The sequence below is a fragment of the Lepeophtheirus salmonis genome, chromosome Z, assembly GCF_016086655.4.
Source record: "Lepeophtheirus salmonis chromosome Z, UVic_Lsal_1.4, whole genome shotgun sequence".
Classification (NCBI taxonomy): Eukaryota; Metazoa; Arthropoda; class Copepoda; order Siphonostomatoida; family Caligidae; genus Lepeophtheirus; species Lepeophtheirus salmonis.
Window position 1 is genome coordinate 19,975,446 of NC_092584.1, and position 21,679 is coordinate 19,997,124.

Sequence of the window (21,679 nt, forward strand, 5' to 3'; positions counted from 1 at the left end):
CAACATACAATTTAACAATTTTTATCATAAAACTTTTTGAAAGAATATCATTTTTTGTAAAGATATCAGTCAAAATATAAAGGCAAATTGTGATATATCCCCATAAAAAAAGTTATAAAAACTAATTAAGAAAACGATAAATTGATTTATTTTTTGCTTTCTAAATGTCCAAATATTTTGCAGACATATTTCAAAGCCAATTAAGGGTTTATTGTCATATATCCAGGAATAATTGTAGACAAACAATAACATTAAAAACAGTACATCACCTTTACCTGATATATAAAACTATATTCATTTCCATTTTGGCGTTTCAAATATAATTTATCATATTGACGTCTACCAACGAACTTGGTGTTTTCGCTTTGAAAGGTAATAATATTAAAAAAGTACATCACCTTTACCTGATATATGAAACTATATTCATCACCATTAGAGCGTTTCAAATATAATTTATCATATTGACGCCCACCATCGAAGTTAATATTTTCGCTTTGAAAGGTTTTTTTGGCAGTTTATAAACAAAATTACGCAAAAAGTAACATATCAATTTTGGTGAGACTTTGTAAGAACTTTGTAAAAAGTGACTCAAAGTGAAGGTCACACAAAACTTTAATAACGCATATTTGACCATAACTTTTGAAAAAATTGAGATGCATCACTCAAACTAGAACGGCCCCTCGGTAAAGTGTAAAATCTTCGCTTACAATCAAATTGAGTTATGTATTTCATTTTTTTCCAAAGTTATCTTCGATTATGTCCTTTTTACGTACTTCTTCTCCATGGGGCCAAAGGACAGGTACCTTTCGTTCCACGATTGCTCACTGGTCAACCGTATATGTATTTTCATTGCTAAAGATAATGATGCCACAAGCCTTTGCGCTCTTCAGGTTATTAGTAGGAACTTTAATAGAATTTTTTTGTTAATAACGTACACTAAAAGATTATCAAACTTTCCCTCCCGGCCCCCCTCTCTTGTCTTCTTGATGACATTCTGGATGGTGCCTTCAGAAAGTTGAATTATTCTTTGATATGAACTCGCATGGGTTTCTTCAGGTTTTTCTGGGAAGCCTCGCTAATGTAATCCAGATTTATGTTGGTTGGGGCACCTAATTCCAAGTTCCTCTCGATGCTGCCAATCCCGTCATTAGTCTTCTGGGAAATAATCTGCCCGCTTGCCTTAGTCAAGTTTTGGACTTCTTTTGGTGTGTGGTCATATCCTGACTTTGACGTTTGACCTTGACCTCTCAAAATTTAAGGTACCTTTACTATTACCTTTGTAATTTTATTAACAAGTATTGATCAAAATCGATTTGAAACTTTTGCCGTAATCCTAGTTACTAACAAACAAACAACCAGAGGTAAAAATATAAACTTTGTTCAACTTTTTTCGTGGAGTTAATGAATATAAAATTTTAGATAAAAGGATTTGTTATCTACCAAATGCCCATTTTAGTTTTTATTTCAACTTTAAGTGTATTTTGTGACGCTTGGGAATGGTTATTCGAATAATTGAATCATAAATAAAAATGGAAGATAATTATCAAAAATTGAAGACTACAAATGTACCGGTTCCGGGAGGAAAATTTTAAAATAATTTTTAGACAAATGAAAGGATGTCTAGTTAAAAAAAGTTCCATTTTAATATATATATTTTTTTTCCATTAATGTTTATTTACCGTGCAATTAAAACAGTGCTTATATGTGGGTCGAACTCTAGGATTTCTATTTTTTTAGACAATTGGCCTTCCAATGCGTCGTGCCTCTTTGACATCTAAATAACAGAAACGGAATTTATCAAACTAAATTTGCGCGTGATTGGCTGTTATAGTATCAAGAGCATAACTACTATTCACATTTTCAGAAGCCTGGTTTCCGTTTTCCCCTTCATTCGAAGAAATAACTGTAAAATAGGTCGTATTTTCTCTTTTGGGGTGTCCAAAATTGGCGCATGCTCAAACAATACTGAGTCAAACAATCAAACTTTTTAAATAGTTTTTTTAATAGCTAAATATATTCTTTCGAACGTCATCTAGCGTAAACTGATCGCATTCATACAACGAGAGATCATCCACATTACTAAAACAATATATTGGAAATTGATGGATTTATTTTCACTGCATTATATTATCAGTAAAAATGATCAGAAATTGAGGATTATGTCATTGATATCCAATTTTTTTATGACGTAATGGCTCTGAAAATATTGGTTCCAATATCAAGTTAGTATAATACCGTTTTAAACGGATCAATGCCCCAGTACTATAGCGTTTAGCGGTTATAACGGATGGTTAAATCTCCCTCCCCAAGGAGTGTCAAAAGTGGGAAAATTAGGATATCACTTGGAAGTTTTTAATTTTTTTTTGTAGTCACTCTAAAGAAAAATAGATATGAAGACCTTTTTTAAAATATTTTAACATGACAACCTTAGTGTCACACACGTTCGTTGATATATTATTATTTTAAGAACAATTAGAGACATAAATTTTATGATATGAAGCAAACACTCAAAAATGAGTCTTCCATCAAAAAGACATACAGACAAACTTTGCTTAACTCATAGATTGAGTCCGTGAAAATGAAGGAGGTACTGAAATAAATGGTGAGTCGACTAGGGGTTACATCAATTTAAAAGTTGAGTTGAGTCAAATAATTAAGGACATAAGTGTATTATAATGTAGGGAGTTAATATTAATTTACTGAGTAAACACAACAAGTTGATTTTATTATTGAAAATAACTTACTTTTAATAGAGGTGTTGAGCTTTTGATTTTCGGTATTCATATTTTGAATGCTGACTTTCTGTTCTTCAGTATCCTTCATTATACTTTGATACTTCTTTTTAATTACTCCAATTTCTCCACGAAGTCTATATAATTAATTAATTAGTATTCTCATGTTTATGTAACTTAATTAATAGGCTAAGGACTAAAACAAATTATGAGTATGCAGAGGAAAGATACAATTCTACGAATTGATTAATTGAATGGAAAAAAGAGACTTGAGCGAGATTATTTATTTTGATTAAGTAGTTATGTAAAAGGTGAACAATATGTTATGAATATCGGGTGGTACATTACAAATCTAAACATTTACTAATTCAATAATAAATTAAGGTTGAGTGATTGAAATTAATTCATATGTCAATAAATTAAAGCTTAAAGAATTAGTTACAAAACAAATCTGAGCTCTCTAGCTTAGGTACAAGTCGAGAAATTTAGATTTGAACCAGATCGACGAATTTCCATTCCCGCACTCAAAAAAGTTGAGCGTCTCCAGGACCTTCGTCTACACCGTGGGCAAGTCCGAAAGGATAGAGAAAGGAAGAACGACTCTGTCGGAAAAGGAAAATTGGACCCGGGAGAGTGGAAAAAAAGACAGCCCAGGCCAATCTCTTCAAGTCCATGAGGACCCATGCAAGAAATTCAGGGATTTCACAGCAGATTGTCAAGAGAGCTATCAAAAAGTCGGTGGAAAGAGCAATGCAAAGGTGAGGAGGCCACTTTTGACACCTGCAATGAAAGAGCCCCATCTCCTTTGTTGCAAAACTCTTTTGAATATATTTCGAATTAGTTTTTTCAACTTTTTGTGACACTTTTGCCCCCATACAGCCCAGATCCCAACCTCCTTGAAAACACATTTTGGGCGCATGTCAAGTGGAAGTCTGCCATCCAAAAACTAATACCCCCACAATGACACTGTCAAACAGCATTTCGACGCAATGACATAAGACTTCATCCGCAGTGGGTGCCAGGGCTTCCACCGCCTGGAAGCCATCATTGCCGCTAAGAGCGGTTACATTAATAATTGAGAGAGCTGATACACATATATATTTATAGCATCAATTTTATTGAAATTATGTTGTTCATTAATTAATTATATCTTTTTTAAGTTTAAAATTCTCTCAATAAATAATTTATTTCTGTAAGGAAAAAACTAGGTATAGTGATTTGCAGTTATGGTAAAATAATATAACTCCAAGAAGGATAATAGCCATTAGGGCATGAGTTTTGTTTACTTAATTCTGACTTGACAACCACCTCTTGAACATTCGTATATCAATGTCATTTTATTATAGAAGAAAATATTAATAATTCGAAAGAAAAACCTCCCTAATAAACCGGGAATATAAATCTCCAAATTCTTATCCATTAGCCAGAAGCGTCCGCAAGGAGTGGATTGGAGAGGTTTTAGCTCTCCCAAAAATTATAGATTAATTGCATTTTACTATAAAATTAAATATTTCAAATATAACTATCGAAGAAACTTTGTTTTTGTGAATAGCTATGAATTTTTTAATTTTTTTTTCTAAAAAATTTCATTTTTAAAATTGTTATCCATAAAATTTTAACTTTTAGATTTTTTTACAAAAAATTAAAACACCAAGCCCCTCCCCTTCTATATATATATATATAATCCTGTGGACTCCCCTGTTATCAGACCATAAGGGAAGTTTTGTTTTCTAATTTATTTTCTAGGTTATATTGTTGAATGTCAAAGGCATGGTTGTTTAATTATTTGATTATTACTAAATTATATCATGTCCCAACACCCTGTGAGTAAAATATATTTTGAGTCACATCATTTAAAATGTTTTTGAGGTCCTTTTTTTTGTTCTGGGTAATTTTAAATCATTTCATTCAGTGATACTGACGATAGGTTAATCAAATAAAGAGACCTACATAGGCCCAATGGATCTTTTTATAATTAACTTTTCATAACTCACTTATTTGATTCCTAAATTGGTAAACTAAACCTGTGAATTATTTTTAACTGTCCCAAATATTTCTCGCCTCTAATGAGTTAAATATAATTGTAATATTTTATATTACTAATTACATTTTCAATGTAAAAGGTTCTCCTCTTTCTGGTGTTATCTCATTTTCTCCCTGCTAAATCCTATAACAGCTAACCGTTGTTAACAATGGTCCCTATACAGTAATACTATAAGTATCGCTTCCGCCTTCTCCTCGCCCTCTTACACAAATCCCATTCCTAGTCATGAGTTTATATAAATGTGAAATTCTCCATTTACTTTATTACATCATATAGAAGGCTTGAAAAAAATAAATAGTTATTTTTTTTATTCCGAATTCAATTCAATTCTATTTCGAATCTTAATTTTATTTTATGTTGGTACACCTGTTCAAAACGTTTGCTTTTTTAGTTTGTTTTAGAAATATAAAAATAAAGGACGGCATTTAGATTGCTCCCGGATTTTCTTTTTTCTTGAAAAAATTAAAAAAATATCAATTTATGGCAAAATTATTTAAAAACTTTTGAAAGATTGTTGATTCTTCAAAATTTAGCATTTTGTTATAAAAAAACTATTTTAGCAGAATAAACAGTTTTCAAAGAATTTCTTTCTTAGTTGATTCACTCTTTCTTTCTTTTTTCAATAGTAGAAAATTGTGGTTCAAATTTAAAAAAAGACAACTAATTATGCAAAATAGCTGATATTGTCAACAAGTAATGTGTACAAACATTATGAATAAATTAATTTGAGCATGGAATGAGAATTGAATTCGAAATTAGAAAATAACTTCTTAACTTTTGTCAGAGGGGTATTCAATATACATTAAACATCTCAATATTTATACACACATTTTGTTCAACTTTTGGCTTTGTATTCAAATATATGATATAATTTAAGGTACCCGTAATTTTTATGTATATTTCAAAACATTTATTTGATTTAAGAAACTTATATTATTAATCTGGATACGGGCCCCTCTAAAAAACACACATGATAACTATGCATTTTTGCCACTTAAAAGTGCAGTTTGCGATACACCAATATGGTTAATAGAAATAATTTGTAAATCGAAATAATAATTCGTCAAAGAGTTCAGATGTAAAACTAAAACTTAATTTTGATAAAAAATCATGCTAGCTCGCTTTAGTCGTGACAAGTCACATATGAACATATTTTTCAGCCTTATTATTTACAGTGTGTGAGGTAAAAAGATGGGTTTGACTCAAATCAATTGATATTATTTTAGGGTGAGGTTTTAAAAATACTAGTTTCCGTTAATAAAAGTAGGATTATTCCAATTAATAAACAATAGAAAACAAAACTTTAAAAAGCAACAGTTGTCATCATGGAGGGTAAAAGGCAAAGTGTGTCTAATTTGCTCCAGGCCCAAGTGAGTATCGAGGAGATCATGCCTCCGGAGTCTTGCTTACAAGATTAAAAGCTTTGTATGCTTCAGGTCAAAGTAAATCGGGATGATGGAGAACGTGGACACCAGAAGTCTAACCAAGGCTCTCAATATCAGTGATTGGACTGCAATGAGGTATATACAAGATTTGAAGAAGGATTCTTATGTACGACCTCATTGGCAAATGAATACAAGAGTAACCAAGGATAACCCCCTCAAGAGAAGCAAGAAATTATTGACTTGATTAAAGCACAAGTGCTCAACAGTTCCCAGGACTGTTGTCCCTCGACTATACCATTAAAAGGGTTGTCAAAAAGAGAGCTCAAAAAAAAATTTGGATGACTTTATTCACTCTGCCGAGCAGGTATAGGAGGTCGTGTCCGGGGCCTTCATAAAGAAGTGCTGTGGCGCCTTTGGGCTGGGGTTTAGGGTATGGTAGAAGACAAAGGAAATCAGTTTGAAAAATAGAAAGATATGTCAATAAGGAAGTCTGTGATATTTTTGTACTCCTTTTCATTCCTGCAAAAGCTTCCCCGATTTTCTCGTTATCAAAAAGTCCATCACTTTACCTTGCACTCGTTTAAAATCATAATATAGGAGGATAATTACCGAATATTTGATTCCTTTTCAACCTTTAGTGTCTTTTCATATTTCATTCTCAATTCCAGTATTTCCTTATCAGCATCCTGCTCGGTTTGTTTGAGCATTTCCTCAATGTCAGACACTTTGCTACTCCCTTCTTCCTCCCTTTTGAGCATGTCATCCTCATTTTCCTAGAAAATTAATTTATGCACATATAATTAAATGATTTTTAAAAAATGGAGAAATTCTAACTACCTTGAGCTGCTTATCGCAGCTGCTTTTCATCTCTTCCAATGCTTTATTCATTTTCTCCTTATTGGATTTCATTCTTTTATTAAAATTACTTTGTAGCGTCTTATGAGTTTCTTCAAGAGCATCAAACTTTTGATACTCTACAATTAATTTGGCTTTGTAATTCTCTCCTTGTTGAATAAGAGCCTTTTCATTATTTTGTTTCTCTTCGGCCAAGCTATTTTTGAACTTTGATTTCTCTAAAGCAGCCTCATTTTCGTACTTTCCAATCATGCTCCGCAAGTCATCAATCTCTTTGTAAAAGTTATTTCGCTCCTCTTTCATCTTTTTATTGTACCAGTTATCCTTGAGACGCATTTGATATTCGCTCTCTGTTCGAGTTTCCTCAACCCTTTGTCTCAGAGAATGAATCAAAGCATTTTTTTCCTCCAACTCCGTCTTTGTAATGAGGATCTCATTCGTATATTCAAAATCTGGATCTATTAACTCCGGCGGCTCTCCATTAGGAGCTACACCCACGCTCCAAAAACAAAGTGACCCGTCCCTTCCAGCTGATATTAGTACGCGATCCTCGAGTGAGAGTTTGATTTGTGACACTGTGTCACCATGGACTTCGTACTCATTCCAGTTCCCTGGTAATGTGAGAGGAAACTTGATGGATAAAATCTTTCCTGTGACAGAGCCGGCAAAAAGCATTTTCCCATCTCGACTCAGAATAATGGAACTAAGTGTAAAGGTATGGAGATCCACCTCTTTGAGTAGTTCGGATTTATGCATCATTTTGACGGTTTTATCCGATCCAATGGCATAGACATACTCTCCGCAAGGACTCAGGGTCAGGTCATTGTATGAACATTCTTTGAGGACATTCTCTTCTACTCGATAGCCCTCATCAATGTTCCATTCGTAGAGTGAGCCGTCATCTGCACATGAGACTAGTTTCCTGTCATCGGAAGACCAGGCAAGGGAAGTGACGTGTCCTTCATGCCCTCTTAAATTGACCTACCAGGCATAGATGGAGTAAAAGAGTGTTGACTATTGAAATAAATATATTACATAGTGATTAAATATTTGGCATAATCAATTGTAAGAGCACTTTGATAAATACTCTCATCATGAGAGGTAAGAGTGATGTCGTCATAGAAAGTGTGCCAAAATATATACATAAATAATGGAAAATTATAATGCAATGATAAATTACCCTATTCTGAAAATCCACGGTAGAGAAAAGGGAAATTTGTGGAACTGAAGAGGCTGCAGCCAGTAAATGCCCTCCACAACTAAAGCTAGAAACGCTGGATGCCTTTACATTGAACTCCCGAAATGTTCGAATATCATCAATTAGAATATTCATCAATCGGAGTTTGTCAGAGAAACCAGCACATAAGTACATTCCGGATGGATGAAGAGCCACACTAAAAAGATTCTCTTTAAAATCCTTACTCAACTCCAGTTCTAAGGTTAAGTAATTCCATATTCGAATGGTATGATCCGCTCCACATGTGACAACTTTATGAAAAATAAAATGTTATGGCATGGTAACTTGTATTTTGAATTTTGTCTAAGGAAATTGAAAAGGGGTACAAAGTTGAAATCTTGATAGTTATTTATAAATGTGTTTTTTTTTTTGTAATGACAGCACGTATTTCACGCTGTTACGACACTAACCCAAAAATTTAATATGTATTTTGTTGTCATCTGTCAATGGCGTTGATTACTTGAATTAAAATTAAGAGATAGTTATTTTTACTGTCAATAAATAATATCACAATTTAAACTTTTCAATTATGCGTTTTTTGTCAAAGGGAACACTTTTATATCTTAATTTTTAACTGTGAAATCCAAGAAAATTGTAGACATTTCGTGAAATGACTGAAAAAAACAGAATAATATTAAATATATTTCCTAAATCTTTAAAGTAATAGTCAAACACCTGATTTGAACAATGATATGTATGTTATTATGATATGGCGTAACTCGCCCTGGGAGGGGGAGACTAAGTCCTGTTTTTTCTGGGTCCGATATTTTTACTATTCACCTGTCCCAAGAATCGAATCCTTGGCCCACCTTACACATAGCATAGTTTGAGGAGTACATACTACAGTAGAGTATTAATATTTTCCCTTTTTTTTTTCTTCTTTTAACAATATACAAAAAAATATTAAAATTCAAATTATATACAGAATAGATACCAATTCAGTTTATTTATGGTCAGCCTTCTGGAATGGAAAATTGAATTAAATTCGTCAGATGTTCCCATTTTTAAGGACTATATTTCTATACATGTAATTTACAGACCGGGTGTCGAAAAAGTAATGAGATCTTCTAAATACAGGTTTGAATAGATATTGTTGATTAAATCCTAAAGTTCGGATTATTTTTGAATAGTTTAGATTATATGCCTTTGATATATGTGCATATTGTAAAAGATTTTTTCTAAATCTTTCGATGGAGGCAGGAAGAGCCATCCATCATTGACTATTTAATCCACTTCGACAGGACCACCTCGTACATAATAAAAGCCTTAAATGACAACAAGGTCGAAGTTTGTCGGGTCCGAAATCATTTGACTCAAGCCCTTAAGGAGACACCCAAGAGTAGAAGACCCACCGAATGTCAACCCAACGATGAAGATGTCAGAGTACACAAAGCAGAAGAAGGTGCATCGGTGGACTGTAGCAAGGCCATCCAAAAGGCTGGAGGAAGGTTGCTTAGAAGAATTGAGAGGCCATTCCTAGCCCGTCATCAAAAAGAACTCCGTCTTCAGCAATCTCAACCATTCTTAAATGATCTGAAGCACCGGGTATTTTTTTTCTTTGATGAAATGACCTTTACCGTTGACCCAACTACAATAACCAAAATGATCAGGTGGTATACTTTGACAAGGCTGACAACATCATCAGGACAGTCAGCAATACCAAACATCCAGCCTCATTGATGATGGTGGGCGATGTAACATCAACTGGAGAAAAAATCCCTGGTTTCTTGTTGGAAAGGGCTACCAGTGGGCGACAACTTGATGGTCTTGCAGGAAAATCTGGTCCCATAGATCACCAAGTCAATCAAGAAGGCCACGTACGTATTTCAGCAGGACGGGGCTCCGAACTGTACTTCTAATATTGAACAAGAGTGGATGGGTAGCAACTTGAACTTCTGATCCAAGAGCCTTTGGTCCCCTCAGAGCCCAGATCTGAATCCACAGCACTAGCAATCTCACGTACATTTCCTCTTCTGTCATCCATCACCATATCCTGTTTTTTATCAATGATTTCTGGAGTAGTACCCTCAACAAGACGTCCAGAACGTTAAGCGTCACATGTAACTATTTTTGAACCCTTATATAAACTGTTCTAATCGAAGGTGTAGAATCTCCATAATGTTTACCAAGCTTCTATGTAGTCTACTGAGGCGTTTCTGCCTTTAATAAAGTAATGTTTAATCAACACACCAAATAATTTTTTCGTCCATATTTTGTAAATCTTCCACTTCTTCGAATTAAACGAATGACAAACAGAAAAAAATGTACCTATCTCCCTCAAAGTTGGTGTTTGTTCTTCCAAGAGATGTTACTAACTAAACATAACGGATATACGAGCCAGTAGCGCCATCTCTTGGACCTTTTACGTACTTTTCAAAAACACTCTTACTAAGAACTCCCCTATTATTTTTAGTATAAAAAGTATCGAAACAAATCGTATTGTGATAACACTAGCTCAATTTTCTAAAGAAAAAGCAAATGTTTGACATCCACATTAAATTATACACTGAAAAACATTTACAACTAGAATTTGCACACAGTAGAGTGCAAATCTCATCTTATAATCTTTTTGCACAAACCTCTGCAAATAAGCATCCCCCCCCCCGGAAAAAAAAAATTACATGCATTTTTGTTGCATTTTAAAAAGATTGCAATATTTTTGACCTTTTATGTAACCTTGACCTTTATCCTTATGATGTATAAAAAGTGTCTCTATTATATTTAAAAAATGACGCTTTGTGGAGTTATGTAAAGCAATTTTTATTCATTTTTACCGCTTAGTGTGACCTTTCAATTGAATGGGCTCTTACTGGTAGGACAAATGATCTTCCTGCAAAGTTTTATCAAAAATCTTTCACTATATGTATTATAATTCTGCTTAAGAACACACAAACAACCCAAAGCGAAAACATCCCATCTATTAGACGAAGAGTCAGCCGTTGTGGGGAGCCAAATCTGGAGAGTAAGGTGGATTTGACAACGATTTGTAGTTCAATTCATGGTGCTTTATCATTATTTTGATTGACTTGCGACACGGTGCGTTATCCTGGTGAAACAACACTTTCTTCTTCTTCAAATGGGACCGTTTTCCCCTGATTTTATCCTTCAAATCCTTTAATAACACTACATAATATTTCACTGTTGATGTTATTTTCCCCCTCAAAGCACTCAGAGTAGAATTGATGATCAAAAACGAGGCAATTCCTCCCTATGTTCTTGCTGGATACCGAGCGGCATTTATGTGTTGTTGTTTTTTTCCTTGTTTTTTACAGCTGCTTCCTTTCAAATATTCTTCAAATTGTAGGGATGCCCTCGTTCATTTCGAGTTTTGTTTAAACCTAATAGCAAGTCATATTTTTTTACAATTATACACATTACCATTACTTTTGTAGGTCAGATACGTTCTAACCTTTATTGTATCATAAAACCTTTCCTCAAAAAAAAAAAAAAATGGATAGAAAAACGTCTGGTAGTTAGCAAAATAATTCATCCATACCAACTGTTATTAATCTTTAATGACTCCCAGACTACCACTGTCATATTATTTCTTTACAATTTTTAAAATGAATTATACATATTTTCTAGATAGTATTTAATTTGTTACTGTACTATAATATTATTGATTAGTAATATTTTATTTGTGTATAATAACCAAAATTTCTTCATATAAATAGTAAAATGGCCTATATATATTTATAAAATGAGCGATAAACCATCCACAAGAAATTGTATTCCTGTCCAATTGAAAACGGAGCATAAGAACAGAAAAACTTATTACTTCTTTTATTTAGTTCTCTCTGGTTTATCAATTTAAAAAAATAGCCATGACGAATCAAGCGAAACGAAGGAATGGAATCTGATAACAAAATACTCAGGGTATTTTTTTTTTTTTTTTTTGTTAAATATTATTTAATAAATATACATTATATTCCAATGTTGTAGAGAAGTATATTCTAGACGATAAAAATATGTATTAATGTAAGATTAGCTTCTTTTTTTTTTCAAAAGCCAAATGACAACACATCAAGGCATAAATCTATGTCAGGAATTTGCTCTAAAAATGTTTTAAATAGATATTTTGTGAATTTAATTAATTTTCTGTGTAGATATGCTTAGAGTTTTATCCTCGCCTTGTAAAATAAAAATTTGCTCATAAATAGATTAAAAAAATTATTTCTGGGAGAAAGTTAATCTTACAATAATACAAGTCTCACAGCAAATCCTCACTATATACAAAATTAAAGGGTATTCTTTTATCAACTGTTAATTTTTTTCATTCCCTCGCAGTGTTTTGCATGTTTGATGAGTTGAATTAAAACTACCTATCGTTAAACTTGTGAAATATTCCCAACAATTATTAATTCCATGGTTGAAAAGAATTGGATAACTACTCTTGTAACTTGAAAAGACGGAGAGATAGAGAAAGACGTGTAGGAGACTTGATATTAATGTTATCTCTAGTGAGTTGTCTAGCAGTGATCCACACGACAGGATATTTATAGGTAGAGTTGAGTAAAATGTGGCTAGAGTTGTAGAGCCAAAGGATTTAGAGAAATCTACTATTTTTGTAGTTGTTACCTGAGCAGTATTAATATATTTTCATAAGCTTTTATCATTACTATTGCATTCCTGAGGAGACAAAATATAAGTATAAAGTAGACCCACTAGTGTGTCTCCGCTCATAAATGACGGATAGTAACCCCGATAAGTGATATAAACCTAGTGTTCTAACAGTCCTTATTTATGACTGAAGGCTGGAGTTCTGTCCAGTTCAGTCCTGTACATCAGTCATAAAATTGATAACGCTTTCTCATTGATGACGTCACTCAAATGTATTTCTTCTTTTCTTTAATCATTTCTAGTACTACCAGTCCGAAAGACCCACTGTCTTAAGGACCGGTCCTAATACAGTACTGGAATAGACCAAATAAATTAGGACTGACACACGACTAGTTAAAAGTGTAAGGGCTTCTTGTAATCAAAGTAGAATTGATGATCGAAAACTGAGTAACTTTTCCATGTTATTATAGCTGATTGCAGCTTAATTGAGTGAAACATCTTTTCGGCTAAACATTTTTTCAACTATAAGGATTAATTTTCGGTTACACTATTTTGATTTTTTCAAATCAAAAGGTCTGACAAGTTACAGCCCTAAATAATTAACGCGTGCGAGGAGTTCTTCGCACACCGGGAATCTACAGTGTGTTTTTATTTTATTTTGCATAGTTGTCATAATTATATTTGTATAATATATGAGCTTGTACGAGCAACTTGAACAGTATTTTCTATTTATTGTCCAAAGCTGTTATCAGTATTCGTTTTAAGAATGAATGTTTAAATAAGTATAAATTAAAGGAGGCCAACACTGAATATTATTTGGGAGTCATAAGTTAAAGTCCTTATAGGACTCATACTAGAATTGAGGATCGATATCAGAGTCATTCCTAGGCCTATATCCTTGCTATATAGAGAGTGTAATTTTATGTGTATTTCCTTCCTCACATAAATTATCAGAGATTCTCTTATTAAACGCCATGACAGCTTAGCAGTTTTCCTGCTAAATATTCTTCAAATCTCTAGAGTTGCCATGTCTATGGATGTGAATATTGGATAAATTGCGGTGAACGTAAACAAATATAAAAGAGTATACATTGTTAAATGCAAAAAAAAGTTCTGATTAAGTATTCCTCCCTTTTTTGAAAATATTAACGAATCAGCAGTCATGAACACTATACATAGTTTATATTTATTCCTGTCAGCAGATATGTCATCTTTTAAAGTGACCACATTTGTATGACATTCTCGCAGGCCAGGCTGTTTGAATCACTGCCTTTTAGCCAATAATTACATTCCTACCAATATATTGTATGGTTGTTTTTTTTTGCAGAACGGTAGGTCATTTTTTATGCAGCTTAAAATATATACGAAGTATATATCTTCAACGTGACTTACAAAATAACTACCAACGGTTTCTATGGGTTGTTTTTTTCTGTTTATTTTAGGATGGTTTGCAATATAAAATAAAAATTGATTTGTGACATTGAAAGGAAATTAAACCCTTAAAATATTATTCTCTTTGTGAGTTATTTCGTGGTTTTCTATATTATTTACTTGAAAATTAATTATAAAAATATAAAATACAACAATTAATAATCAAAACAAACAATTTATTAAAGCAAATATAAAGTTCATAAACGGTAATATTTTTATATATACTTACTTAGTACCCTTGATTATATAAAATAAAAAAAATACACAAGTACCTAGTAAGTATTTATTAGTGTTGCATAAAAGTCTGAAAATCGCACCGGTCTGAGACAATTATGTTTGTTAATCAATCAAAATTGGCCTGTACTTGTCACCCATGAGTTACATATCTTACTTGACTTAAATTCCAAAAACTAAGCCTCCCCACACTAAAAAAAAAATATATATATGTTGAAATGCAGCCGACAAATTAAAGGACTTAAACCTTACTGTTTAGCCAAATCTATCGACCTTTAACACCTAGTTTGATAAGTAGGGGGAAAAAGTAATTTTTGTACGAATTGAAATAAAGCGGAAAACCAACCCTTAAGGACTGCTCCTAAAATTGAACTCGACCAAAATAATAAGGACTGATACAACACTACTTAAAACCAAAAAAAAAAAAAAAACAATCTACGATTAAATTTTTGTTTAGTGTCCGAGATGTCAGTCTAAATTGGTAAAGACAAAAAAAACAATAGCCACTAGTGTTGAGAGTCGGTCCAAGACCGACTCTCAACACTAGTGGTTATCATGATACCACCTTTAGATGATGAATAGACATATTTATTTTAGAAAAAGATTTCCATTTATTTTCTTTTTATACTTTTTATCAAGGTTGATAATAAACAAAAAAGTTTCATCTTCTTCATTTGTGTTTGATTTTCATATAATGTATTTATAATTTTTATTTTATGTTAAATAGCTTAGATATAGGCTTTTGTGTGAAATGTGGCACGGTGGAGATTTAATCTTTGGTAATATCAAAATATATTTGATATATAAATATTAATTTCTTTTTTGTTAGAATTATCTCCCGATTTTCTCATTTATTAGCGTTTCAAATTGGATTTGAATGTTATTCATCATGGCCGTGCATAAGGGCAGGGGTGGGGCCTTGGGCACTATGTATGGGACTCGAATTGACATCAGAGCCAAAGACTACAAACTCGATAGCTAAGACTTGAACTCGAGAGCTTTTTATTATCTAAACTCTACTTAAAATAAGGGATTGAAATGAGCTCAAAAGAAATTTCAGGACTCGAATTTGACTCAATAATAATATTTAAGGACTTGCACTTGTGAGCAACGACTTGAGACTCGACGACTAGTAAGACATAGAAACTGGAGCAGCTCAAAGTCTTTGTTCGTATTTGTAAGTGGAGAACAAATGATGTAATGGTGACGTCATAGTCCTGCAACATTACAGTTATATTAGATCATTATTACAAAGGATGTTAACCCTATCCATTTTGAAGACAGTTTGGAAGGAAATCAGCTTAGTTGTCATTATAAAAAAAAGTAGGAATACAATACCCCATTTTGTATTTGGTCTATGCAGTGTCATTTATAATCATTTATAATAATTGGGTACCTTTAGATATGATGCACTTTTAAAAGATATCTTTACTAAAAAAAAAGTTTAAAAATCTCAAATAAGAGTATTACAACTCGACTAAAAGTAATGTCTTAGTCCTTGTTGGACAGGCAATAGCATTGAGGATCAAGATTGGAGGCATTCCTGTCTTTATCCTTGGTAGATACGGAGTAGGATTTGCATTTATTTGATTCCATTTATATCTCCACCTAACTAATCCAACAAAACGTTATGAGAGCTAAGCAAATTTCCTTCCAAACATTCTTCAAATTAGACCACGTTCATTTTTAGTTTATATTTAAGTATACCGATAGGTCATATTCTACACAACTCCACAAATTTAAATAAGATACTTTCTCCCCTCATCATAGATAATTATTTGAAAATTTAATGTAATTCTAATCAGATAACATGCAAAATTAATTACTTTATCTACAACCATAAATATACTGACAACATATTAAATATATATAGGTTGATTATGGCCTTATTTTCGATAGAAATACATATAAATAAAAACGAGGTTAATGTCAATATATTAGATTTAACTTCACACATAATATATAAGTATTGACATGTATGTACATATATAGTTGTATATCGTAACAATCAACTAAATCCAATAAGGAACTCTGATTGACAAAGACTTGATTCAATGATACAGAATGTTTGTACCGGATTGTGAAGCTGTTAGCATGTTGCTCTTATAATGAATCAAATCAATATTATTAGATTGAAGTTTGTCTGTTCATCGACCCGTAATATCTCAAGCAATACCAGGTTTTATTATTGATGGGGCTTAGTCATAATGACCGAACTTAGGGTTGTGTATATTTATCAATAAAAATGGTCGAAATGACAGCGAAAATAAATAAAAATTTGTTGAAATGTCCTCTCACAAGAAATATCCAACGGATACCTCACCCAAGACCATGATTGAAGCTGTATCTTTGGTATTAAGAGTGAATTAATTTTGTTAGGTACATGTCCTTGCTTCTTGGTGACTATATACCTGTTCTTCCCGCTGTTGAATAATCTGAATAACTTCCCGCCAGTAAAAACTAATAACTTCCTTTCTTGACGTTGAGGAGATATTTTTATATGTTGAGGCTTTCCTTCAATCCCTTAACTTAGCTCCAAGGTCGACTTTTATGATCATGTTCATTGTTGTTGCTGACATAACCCTTGTTTCTAACCATTCCTCCGATTACTGTGGGATTTTTCAATGGTGTTTAAAGCAGTCTTTATACGAATATGTATCTTCCTGCTTTAGCCTGTCATTTTTTTAATGTTCCTTTAATTGGTCAAATGGAGTTGCACAGATTAAGCACGATTAAATAATATGGTATTAGAATGAAGGACCAAGTATCGAACCTACGCACATTGAGTTCAAGAGAATAATTTAGCTCGAGCGTGTTCTCCATTGAGCCACGTGATTTAATTTTGGACAGTCTTTCTAATAATATTTATAGAGGCTTAATGACGTTTTATACATTGACAACCCCCTGCTGATATCCATGGGAGATTACCCGCACAAGAACATTTCCACAACAAGCTTTATTTTCCTTTCTATTTTGGGGATGCTGTTGATAATAAAAATCACCTATAGCCCCAAACCCAGCAATAAAAAAACATACTTCCACGTATGAAACTATTTTACATTAAATATATGTGGGTTTTTTTTTTTTTAAATAAGGAAAAAGGGAGTATAATAATCATTTGTTTCAATTATGCGAATAGATTAATGTAAGCCATTGGTACTTGTAAAAAGAAACATTGACTATAAATGTATTGTAGTCAAATTACATAGTCTGAGTCGAATAAAAAAAGACTACAAAAATAACTCTTGAATAAAAGAAGTTAAATAATAATGGGTTTTTAACGTATTTTTTTCTTTTTTTTTTTTTTTTTGTAGAAAGCACTTACATATTGATCTAAATATAAGAAATGAAAGGTTTTTTTTTTTTTTTTTTTTTTTAAATCTATATGAAAGTTGGCGTACGCTTTTTAAACACATGCTTTTGGTTTTGCAAACCAACTCCAGAGAGAGAAAGAGTAAAAGAGTAAGTAATAGGAATTATAACCTTTTTTACACCTTTTGTACAGTTATATGTATGGATCTCCATTAGGGTGGCCAGGGTTAGTTGTTTTTTTCAAAGTTCGATATAGACTACTGCGGAAAATTGCCATCATATATACGGAAGTAATATACAGGGTGCAATTTGACATTAGGGAAATTTGTCAGACCAGGACATCAACCTTTTTATTTCTTAAATTAGTAGAGATATTTACAAATACATTTATATACAAACGTCCCTCCATGAACTTAATCATTCAATCCAACCACCCTCAGCCTTGACTACGGATGCAATAATGGAGGCTCTTAGAGAATCTAAATTGTTGCTCACAACTCTCCAAGACACCCCGCACGAAATAGTCAGTAATAGCAACTTTTCCTTAGACTAAAACATCTCCAAATTGTCCAAAAGCCAATTTTGTACGCAAATCGATCTGCCTTCTTTCTTTCTAGTGTTCCCATCCCTCTAGACTCCTTGAACTCCTTTGCGACTTTGCACACGGTGGCAATGATCTCCTTGGGCGCACGCATGCATGGAGGGCGACAATGATCGCTACACGATGGTCCTACGTGGAGGACATTTTCAACGCTTTTAAAAAAAATTGTCTCCTGAATCTGATAAACTGGCTTTTCAGTCTGTGCGACTAAGGGTCTCCAAGAGAAACCGGTTTTAAAAAAATCTTAAATGTAAGACCGCACCCTGTATATAAAATTTTATTTTTCTAACTGCAATGTCATTTTTAGGTCCTAATTCTGTTTCTATGTTTGAAAAAAGATCAAAATTATTTATCTAGTCCATAATTATTAAACTGTCACTCCCAGTGCGGATTCTAAAGAGAGCTTCCTGCCTTTTGTAAATATTTGGGACAGCAAATTTGTCAATTGATTCCAACTGGTGCAGGTTTGAACAAGTTATCTAACAAAAATTAACGCTGCCTAGTTACCCATGTTTGCCTAAGAGAGGGCACCAAAGTGGTGGTATGGATAGCTTAATCCCCCTGTTTATGCATATTTGAGTGTTAATGTTCATTATCCTTGAATGCTAGTTGGATTTATACGTAGTTGAAGAAAAGTTTAACAAAGCCATTTTGTGGGTTAACATCAATTTTATTATTTTACCTTTTATTGAATTATCGAAGTTAGAACCGAAATGGAGAAGTAACTTTGTCAAAATCAATTTGACGGAGATCCGAACTCTCAACATAAGGACAAGTATTGGAATTACTGGAAATTTACTTTTTAAGAGTTTTCTGGAGTTCTGACCAGAGGGGAAACTACAGAATAAATTAGGATTAATGAAAAATTATGTGAATTTGTGAGCTAGGAATTTATGGAAGCAGGTAGAAGCTATGTTTAGTCCCTTACAATAATGGATAGTATATCCATCAAGAAAAAGAATAAAATATTTGCTTGTCATTTGCTGTTTTCCGTAAACTGTGGAAGTCGTTGGCTCAATTTATTCAAAGTTTAAAGATACAGGCAAAGGATTCTTAATTCCAGGCTATAAACTTTCGTGAGAATACAAACGAAAATATACAAGATGTACTCATTTATGGTCTTTTACCTTTTCAAATCCAACAAAGAATCTTGTAGAGTGTTCAAATCCCTCTAAATGAGTCGTTTGATTTAACCAAATCTCTAAAAATGACAAACAAGTGTCATTAGAGCTCCAACAAGGCTTAAAATCTCAACATTTATTCATACGGGTCACACTCCTAATGAAATTTCATGGCTTATTGGAGTCTCTAAAAAAAACCTGTCTAAATACTTGAAAAAAGTAGTTTTAATGTGATGGGAACTTTGAAAGAAAGGCTAGTTCCTGTCAGAAAACTATTATTTAGACAAAAACCTCATTAAGGGAAATCCAACCACGTCTATTCAAAATCATGCTCAGGATCTTGAATTTCTTGCAAACTGTAGCTAATAAAACAGTTGCCAATCTTAGTGGTAAGTCTTTAGAATATTAAATTGACCTACCCTTACAAACAAAATGATTTTTAAATGGTCTTAAATCTACACCGACTGGAAGAATTATTACCCAATTTGTAAATCTTCTAAATTTCAAGTGTCCAATTATGATGGTTCTTTTTCTGAAAATATAGAAAATAAAAGATTCACGCTATAGTCTAATCCTCAAAAATTGAGATAGTACATTCTTTGCTTTTGTTCTGAAGGGTAAAAAATTATTTTTAGCAAAAAAGGAATTTATTTTAGTCCGTAAGACACAATAAATTTACCTCAACTTTTTCTAAACTTTGATCGATATTGTACTACCTACAGATAACATCATATTAGAACAAATAATAGTTTTACATAATTTATTTTCTTACAAGACGACAACTTTTCTTCAATAGTCGTAGTATTAATAGTATAAATATTTATTTGTATTTAAATCGTCGTCACTCTCACACTCAAATGACCTTGGGAAGTAATTTTTTTTTATATAAAATAAGTTCCTAATAAATTTTATTTGCATATTTTTTTTCTTTTTTTTACTTCAAATTTTTCATTTATTCAACAAAATTTGCCCTAAAGGTATTAATTCTTGACGAAGCTCATCAAAATTATCACTTTTTTTTAATCTCAAATTTAAATATATAGCAGTCAAATTGTTTGGCTCTGATACACCTAACGTATAGGCAGAAGGGTAAAAGGCAATACTTCATTTATATACTTATTATCGTTCTTTTAGAGAATACTTACTGAGTATTCATAAAAATTAACTAAAAACTTTTAGGACATATTTTATGTAACTGAACTTGTTCATTTACATAAAGAGCTGTAATACGTAGTATACAAATGATATTAGAGCCAAACTATGTTTAGTAAAAAAAAAGGGTATGATTTATTAACTTAATGATCATGTACCTACCTCAAATGTTTTATTAAAAATGATTCAAACTTAGTCATTTATTATTGTATATATATAAAACACTTTCAAACCTCCACCTTGTTGTAAAAAAAATGAAAAAAGTTAGAGCCTATTGTATACACACTTGTAAAATATTTATTTAACTCAAGTAACCCCTTACCAGCACACAGCAATTATAAGCCACAGTGACAGGGATGCCCGTAGGATTCTATTATAATTATTTTGGGCTTATTTTTGGATTTTTTTTGAACAAGAAGTCCAAAAATTGTAAAAATATTTTTTTGAAAATAATTTCGAAATTGTACATTTTTTTTAAAATTGTTTTTCAAAAATCCATAGCTATTCACAAAAAAAAAATTGAAAGAAAAATTCAATGATTTATATCTATTCTTAAAAAAAAGAGTCATTTCTTTTTTTTTGAAAAATAAATACCAAATCTACAGCTGTTCACAAAAAATTTCAAATATTATATATTTGCAGAAAAATTTAAAAATCTATAGCTTTTTACATAAAAATTAAATTAAATTTCAAATATTAAATTTTCAAGCAATAATTCCTTAATTTTGTGTGGGAGTGATACAGCCCCTCATGCCCATCTCATGCGGAAACCCTTGATTTATGTACCATATTTAAAATATTATTTTAAAATCACAAGTAGCCCTAGAGTGCCTTCAAGTAAACCCAAGCGGTACACTAACCGCCAGTTAACAAACACTGTTATAAAGTATTAGGGGGTATTATTCTATTAGTGTTGGATTTCAGTTTGAAAATCCTAGACCGGACTGATACCGATATCATATTTTGCGGCCCGAATTAATTATGTCCTGTAAAGAAGTTCGCTCTAGATCAGTCC

The 21,679-nt window shown here is 32.3% G+C and overlaps 1 protein-coding gene across 1 annotated transcript in view; it reads right to left on the reverse strand.

The window, feature by feature from the left end:
• Positions 1–21,679, reverse strand: part of tous (testes of unusual size) — an 86,647-nt gene that overhangs the window by 14,089 nt on the left and 50,879 nt on the right. Inside the window, exons 5-8 of the mRNA XM_040726243.2 lie at positions 8,197–8,504; positions 6,999–7,997; positions 6,771–6,934; positions 2,745–2,869 (exon numbers count right to left, since the gene is read on the reverse strand). Coding sequence (XP_040582177.2) covers positions 2,745–2,869; positions 6,771–6,934; positions 6,999–7,997; positions 8,197–8,504 — 1,596 coding nt within the window. The remainder of the gene's footprint in view (positions 1–2,744; positions 2,870–6,770; positions 6,935–6,998; positions 7,998–8,196; positions 8,505–21,679) is intronic.